The following is a 7,762-nucleotide window of genomic DNA, read 5'->3' as shown; positions in this document are numbered from 1 at the left end:
ACAAAATACTACACTGAGAAGTATTCGAATAAGTCGATGACAGTGTATCGCTTGCACAAAAGTGTCCTTGGAATTTGGGATAGGTCCCCATTGGCAGAGAACACTTACAATGCCTACGTCTGTCGAATCTAATGCGAATTATAACTTGGGAAAGAATTGCGTCCAGCAATTCATTGCAGTGTTAACAACGAATGTAATCTGTTGCTGCTATTTTGAGGACAAAACAATAATGACGAGGCATTATAGGTACTCAAAGATGAGAAGAAAGACTCGTTGAGGAATAAAACTTAGCTGAGCTAAGAATATGTTTTGTTTCCAAATCTAGCACCTCCGTTTGACACTAACCTCATTTTTTTTAACTCAATTCAAAAACATGTAAGCAAAAACTGAACAGAGAAGCCCTGCGTCCAAACCATTGAGATCTAATAAGGATATCTTTGCCCAAAACAAGGGAACAATGCATACCCAGTCCCATGGAAATGATCATGTCTAAGACCAATTTGTCTTAGACATTGATTGAGAAACCATGATAAATCGATGGATGGATGGATGGATGGATGGATGGATGGATGGATGGATGGATGGATGGATGGATGGATGGATGGATGGATCCAAAAAGCCGATTAATAAGGATATCTTTGCCCAAAACAAGGGAACAATGCATACCCAGTCCCATGGAAATGATCATGTCTAAGACCAATTTGTCTTAGACATTGATTGAGAAACCATGATAAATCGATGGATGGATGGATGGATGGATGGATCCAAAACCTAAATATGCAAATCACATTGGCTTCTAGTTCTAAAGCATCAGAAGTTCAATAAGGGATATTCGTAAACCTGAAGTGCTCTTTGTGCGGGAACGAACGTGAACGTACAATATGGTTGTTACTACGTGCATATGAATTGCTATTTTTGTCCTCTCACTTCAGATTGGACACGTCCAAGGATTACGGGAAAGCGAGCAAACGATATGTGGTAGAAGAATAGGCACTCTAATGAACAAGTGCACCGTTTTATGATCTCCCCGGAGAACTATGATGAGCCTGCTCCATCTAACTTTATTGAAAGGGGGATTTTTTGTTCGTTTTGTTCGCAATCCATTCATACGTGGGGCTCTTGACATCTGTTTTCATTGGGCAAGGGAACGCGTAATGCCACAGAAGACTCGCTCGCATATCACGGCAAATGAACTTGTTCCAATGGGTTATGGATAGGGTTCCCAGATTTTCGTTGGCTTGTCCAACCTTCAACGACTTGTCCCCCAATTCCCCCTTTCCCCAGGGAGCGATAGACTGCGGTTTGACGAGAATACCATTGGCAATCAATGTCGTACAAATGTTCGTGCATGTTGGCCCCCAAAAGGGGTGAAAATGCCAGTTTACCGTACATCCGCCTTGGCGCAACAGATGTCGTACAAATGTTCGTGCATGTTGGCCCCCAAAAGGGGTGAAAATGCCAGTTTGAGTGCTGCCATTGATTACTTTTAGTGTTTTAGCCGCCCAGACATACATACTACACTGAACCAGTACGAACATAGTACGTGGAACCTCAACAGACGGTGAGCACACTCTGGTCGAGTGAGAGTACTTCAGCCTTTGTTTGGCATATATGTACAGCATTGGCTGTACATAATGATGATCCATCTTGTTCGGTCACTTGGGATCAACCACATTGATCAATCTTTCGATCAATGGGTAGTAGTGTGCTCATGGAACGAGCATTGGGGGTTTCGAATCGAATCGAGGGAAACAAGCCCTCAAAAGACATGGGTTCTTTATTCTCATTATGGTCATTATTGCAGGTGATTCGGGACGACTTGTAAGGAACAGTTAATGTTTGATTCAATAAGCTTGCAATGATTCGATTTGGTTCGATCTCAGTCAGTCACTAACCCGGGATTGTCTCGACCTTCAAATCCACTTTCATTATTACCATTCCGTGCATCTTGTCTTTTAGCTCGGTCAGCATTCTTTCGCCATTCCGCCGTGGGCCTTAATAGTTCCGCATTTGTTCTTTTCAGGGCCTGTGGAAACGTTACCAGAATGTTAGTCGACGCTAGTATGTCAGATTTCCAGCAGTCTACTTCAATGAAAACAACAATTACGTCGGACATTTGATGATTTTTGGAATTCTCGAACAACGTGGAGCCATACAAATAGACGGCTACAATGGGAACGGCCAAGATACTGATGAAGGCAATCACAAACCCAAAAGCATTGGCCGCCCAAGGGTATACGTATTCATCTTTTGTAAGCGGAGTGTACTGAGACCAATCCACGATTAGTATCACCTATAATAATGATAAGAAGTGGATTAGGTTTGCCTACAGATCCGTGCACACAGCGTGTACCCTGGCCGACGGATGAGGAATGAGGAGCACTTACCAGAATAAGAAGCGGCGAAATGATTAAGTAAACAAACATGAAAATGGTTTTGCACCATAGTCCCGGATTGAAGCCACAAATATTATAGAGATCGTCCATAAAGTTTTCGATGCCATAAACGTAGCACACCAAGATCAATTCAGTCAACCCAATGAAGAGGTATGGCCATCCAGCGGCGTAGAAATCAAGGAAATCCAATACGTATCCTCCACCCTGAAGAAAAAGGTGGTCAGTCGTGCTAACAAACTCAGCATAGTACCGACCTAGTTGCTACTTTTGCTCATACATGTTGGGCATCAACGAGCCAGTGAAGCACAACATAGACAAGGTAAAGAATGTGTTCAACCGTAGAATACTTAATGATCAGTACTCTAAGGTTCTATGATCTGTTCATCACTACTCTCTGATTCAACAAATTGATTGACAGCTTCGTGTCGTACCTCACAAGTAAGTGGAAGCCCACAGAAGAATCCGACAATGCACACAATGCCCACTATCAACGTCTTTTTGCCTCGCCATTGAGGAGCAAAATCCAGTATGCCAGTAAGAATCGTTTCCACGATGGCAAATTGCGAATCCAACCCTGAATCGCGATTGGACGAAAATGATTTTTTATGGTTTGCCAATCTAAATGATCGCAATTGACAGACATGTTGCTCTCGCAACCATTGTTTTCCCATTTACCCAGTGTGAAAAGCATGGCAAAGAACAAGAAGGACCAAAAAGGCGCTCCAACGATTCTTGTCACTAGATCTGGATAAGCGATGAAGGCCAGTCCTGTTCCATCCTGAACCACATCTTGCACATCCACACCCAGCTCATGAGCCAAAAATCCCAACACGGAGAAAATGGCAAATCCGGCAATAAACGAGGTGAGACAATTTCCTAGACACACGATGACGGTGTCTCTAAAAGATAAAGCACATAGAGCTGAAGGTACTCCCAGTTTGATTTTTCTCACCAATCAATTAATCACCCACCTAACCACGTTATTATGGAACGGGTTGTAGGAAGCCAAAGTGATCAGACCTCCTCCAGCTACAGATAAGGAAAAGAAGATTTGGACCGCAGCCGCAGACCATACCGAAATGTCGCTGAGACGGTCAAAATCCGGAATGATGTAAAATCGGATCCCATCTATTGCTCCTGAAAGTAAGACAAATGGAACAATAGGCTTAGACAGCCAGAGTCACGCAGTACAGAGTTCTTTCTCGTACTCGTAAAACTGGTGACTGTAGAAGAAAGGACCATTACCCACATACCTTCAAGGAATAAAGCCCGACCCAGGAGTATGAAGAGTACAAAGTAGGGAAACGTGGCAGTGAAGTAAACTACTTTGCCTGAGCTCTTGATCCCCTTGATCAAACAACAAAAGATCACGATCCAGGCAGCCAGCAGGCACAAGGCCAAATGCCATTGAATCGATCCCATTTCCTCGATGCCATTGGATTGGACTAGAACGCTTTTTTGAAAGTATTCTTGTGCAGCTGGAAATTTTAAACCAAACAGGAGCCTTTTTCAGCTATGCAGCTTATAAAAATGAGAACCTATAATATGTCCCTAAAGGTCCAGCTTCGTACCGGTTCGTCTCTTGCTGTTGGGAATATCAAAGAGCGATTGGATTTCATTCTCCCGACCGGCCTCGACGCAATCAGTGGAGTTGAGATAGATTCCAGGTTTGGGGAGGGTGTAGTTCACCCCATCGGTCTTGTCTAGTGGGTTGTTGTAGAACTTCTCCTCAAAGGTACATCCATAAAAATGTGTGAGATTGTCTCGAATCTTAGCCAAATCATCGTCATTGGACAAGCATCTGCCCATATGATAAATAGCATCGGAATTCTCCGTCGAGTTGTCACGCAACTCTAAGCAGTTCTTGTAATCCGTGATACTGAAGCAAACTGTAAATCTGTGTTGAAATTCTAACAACAACTAATTTGCAATAGCTTACAACTCACACTCTGAGTTGAACTCATTGTTACAATCCGACCAGGGCAAATGTGAGGTGAACGAAGCAAACAGGTAATAGATGGTCCAAGCGATGATCATGTTATAATAGATACCCACAAAGGAGCTGGCCATGAAATTGGCAAATCCCAAACCTAAAGTATAGTCAGCGAATTTGGTAGCTATTAGCGTCTTTCGGCATTGCTTTTACTTACCCTTAAACAATGGTGCCATGTTCGAATAGATGGTCACCGGCCCCAAGGCTGCGAATTGACCAATGCTGATTTCCATGAAGAAGCAGGGGACCCCAATGAAAATGAGCATGATTGTGTAGGGAATCAAAAACGCTCCTCCGCCATGCTTGTAACACAAATATGGAAATCGCCATACGTTTCCCAAACCTAGTAAGGGCAAGCCAGAGCACGGCATCGGTCGTTTGGGGTATCGGAATCAAGCATTATATTATTGGTTTCTTACCAACGGCGTAGCCCAAACAAGACAACAGAAAATCCAATTTCCCCGTCCAGTTTCCTCGCTCTTGGTTTTCGTCGTCCTGATATTCCATGGGCTCGATAGACCCATCTCCTTTTTTGTTTTTTTCATCCTAGAAAGAGTCGCCAACCATAACCGATCGACTTTTCATCTAAGTACAGTTTTGGTTGCTCTTTAAATCAAATCAAACTTGAAGACGATATCAAGAGAATTTGGGAAACCATGCAGTATTTGCACTTGAAAAAGAGCAGAGATGATACCGTGATCATTCAATCAATGTAACCCATCAGACAAGTTGAAAAACAGGTTACGCATTGACAGCATTTTAGGACAATGCTCTATCAATGTTGCCTTGTGAAGAGATCAATTTAAAAATGTGTCTGCCATTTCACAGACAGTGGAAAAAAAAATCCGGGGAGCCCTCACCAAGCCGAACGATTCTCAGCACTGTTCACTAATCAGCATTTCTTGTACTCCCAGGCCTTACTTATTTTAGGCGTGGCTGATTTCATGTTTTGATGACCAAGCTTTTTCTTCAGGCAACGGGGACGTCAACAATATCCAATTTCGATGGCTTTTCCCAAATTATATAAATTGTTGAAAAGTGTGATTGCCATGCAGCATGCTATCAGACGAATACAATTTATAGCAATTCGAAAAGCTGTCCCAATCAGACTATATTTGGAGGCAAAAAAGTATAGCATGGACATATTTTTGGGTTACGTCGCTTTGGAAACCAAATCTGTTTGTTTGATACACTAACTGTCTAATGCTCGTTGCAATGAAGAAATTCGTTGCCGAGAGAAAAGCATTCAGGGAAATGCCACCAAGACCCAGTGAATTCTAGATCCCAAAAGGTCCCTTTTCTCAGTGTGGGTAAAATGAGAAACCACCTTGACCAAAACACAAGAAAGCAACAAGGGTTTCATCAGCGGTGATACTGGATTTCTTTTTTTTTTTACTACATTTAAAATATTTACACAAAAACGGCACAGTACAGTATTAGCTTCGCTGTGAAATGTTTCAAACAGGCACAAAGCCACTAGTTCCTTGTACTGCCTATTTATTCTTGTCTTTTGGCTTCCCAAGGTATTGGCATTGAATGAAAACTCGGTGCTTTATGTCAAAATCAGACATGCCACCAACTTTTTGAAAAGGCTCTATTTTTGCCCTTTTCATCAGCCAGCAAACCCCTTCATTTTTCCTGTCGTTTCAAGCTCAAAAGCCTCTCTGGATTTGCCATTTTCGCAATATTTTGAGATTATCATTCGCATCAGAGTAACTTGAATTCAGGAACCAACAATATAAGTGCTAGACAAGATAAATATTGTCTTTTAGCAATGAAAAGCAAAGCTGTTTGAACAATTAGGTTCAATTGAATCGTTGGATGAGCAAATTGTCTAGACTGCATGAGAAACCAGTTTCACCAACCCTCTTACATTTTCTGTCAATGCCAAAAATAGATATTTTTAAGCGCCCTGATCATTACAAGCATTGTCAATTCCACTCTGTTAGATAGTATGTAAGACGTAAGGTGAGCACGCATAGTTACCGTCATGATATGATTGATCTTGGACCCTTTGAGCAATTCAGTATCCTTTCACTCAACATGTAAACTTCCAGCTTGAGAACCAGAAATATGACACTGACTAAGCCTTGGTTCAATATTAACAAACAACCTGACTTCCGTTCAAATCAGGATTGGTTTGGCCCCAAATGCTGGAAGAAGGAGTGAGTGAGACTGAGATGAAGTGAGGGAAATGTGCCTACTTCGTAGATGTGTGCATGGTGTATAGGTGAATGAAGGAGTACGACATCAACATCACCGAACACCACCGCACAGGCGGGTTGGACCACAGGTTTTTCCAACACAGGGATAAAAGGTCTGGCTGGCAATGCAGGTGTATGCATTGTGAGGAAGTATATCTGTAGATTGTATGAGGGCCGGCCAACCAGAATGCAAGTCAGTCAGTCAGTCAGTCAGTTAGGCGCTCTACCAGAGGCCCAAACGAGGGACCAAACAAAGATGTTTAAAAAACTTCCCGCACCTCGGCCTTCCACCTGGGCATATTGAGCCCGATGATTTCTTCCAGCCGTTTCCCTTACAGTGAATAAAGAATGAAACTTGCAAAGCACTTTGTTAAAAAATATTGTGAGAGGAGTTGAAAGTGAACAGAGTTAAGCAGGATAATTCCTCAACACAAAAATGCTTTAGATTTGCTACCAAAAATTTGAATATTGGCTTAACAACCAATATAGTAAGTATTGAAACTCTTTGTTCTCCATTTCTTATAATGCCAATCTTGATTCATACAATGACTTGGTTTAGTACAACAATAATCAATTTAGATCGTTTGAGGAAAAGTCAAACAAGGTAAAGGCCTTAGCAATTACGACATTTTCAACTATTTGAGCATGCAAATAACCCGTCAGGTGATCCTTCAAGGTTACAAAAAGCGTCATAAAACAAGGTGGTCTTCTTGGACCTTAGTACCGCCGTCATTTCAGCGAGGCCCTGGCGTACTGTAGTGTAAATGTCATGACAAGGGCTCGGAGAAAAAATGTTTAAACTTCAAATTAATTTTTATTTTTAATGGATATTTTTGTCATGCAGGTTTTTTCCTCAGAACCTCTAATTTTGATGAGAAAACAATGCATGTGTGTGTCCGGGGGGGTTAAATAGATTGGAGGGCCAAACTGTAAACTTTGACATTCACTACATTTGATTCTGAATTCTGGTTGAGGAAAAGGCTCATGGATACTTTTGAAGATGTATTGTAAAAGATACCTTTTGGACCTCCTTGTAATACTGTATACTGCCTGCATTGTCCCATTCTTCTTGGTTTGTTGCAATATAGTAGGTGTTTTCTAATTCTCACATTATTCTTGCTTGCCTTTTTGGCAAAGCTAAAGCTTTTCCTAAAAATGCAAATAGAACC

At 41.8% G+C, this 7,762-nt stretch overlaps 1 protein-coding gene across 1 annotated transcript; it reads right to left on the bottom strand.

Moving 5' to 3' along the window:
* Positions 1-1,737: 1,737 nt before the first annotated feature.
* On the bottom strand, positions 1,738-6,629 carry LOC131877495 (sodium-dependent proline transporter-like). The gene is made up of 12 exons (XM_059223178.1): positions 6,376-6,629; positions 4,809-4,935; positions 4,547-4,732; positions 4,343-4,486; positions 3,968-4,285; positions 3,650-3,874; positions 3,368-3,533; positions 3,072-3,295; positions 2,828-2,970; positions 2,388-2,600; positions 2,108-2,293; positions 1,738-2,026 (listed from the first exon to the last, which is right to left on the bottom strand). The coding sequence occupies exons 1-12, from the start codon at positions 6,379-6,381 to the stop codon at positions 1,880-1,882; spliced, it is 2,085 nt and encodes a 694-aa protein (XP_059079161.1). The 5' UTR covers positions 6,382-6,629; the 3' UTR covers positions 1,738-1,879.
* Positions 6,630-7,762: the final 1,133 nt, after the last annotated feature.

This window comes from Tigriopus californicus, chromosome 3 (assembly GCF_007210705.1).
Source record: "Tigriopus californicus strain San Diego chromosome 3, Tcal_SD_v2.1, whole genome shotgun sequence".
NCBI lineage: Eukaryota > Metazoa > Arthropoda > Copepoda > Harpacticoida > Harpacticidae > Tigriopus > Tigriopus californicus.
Note: the sequence above shows the minus strand (reverse complement) of the source record. Positions and strands in the feature narration are given on the sequence as shown.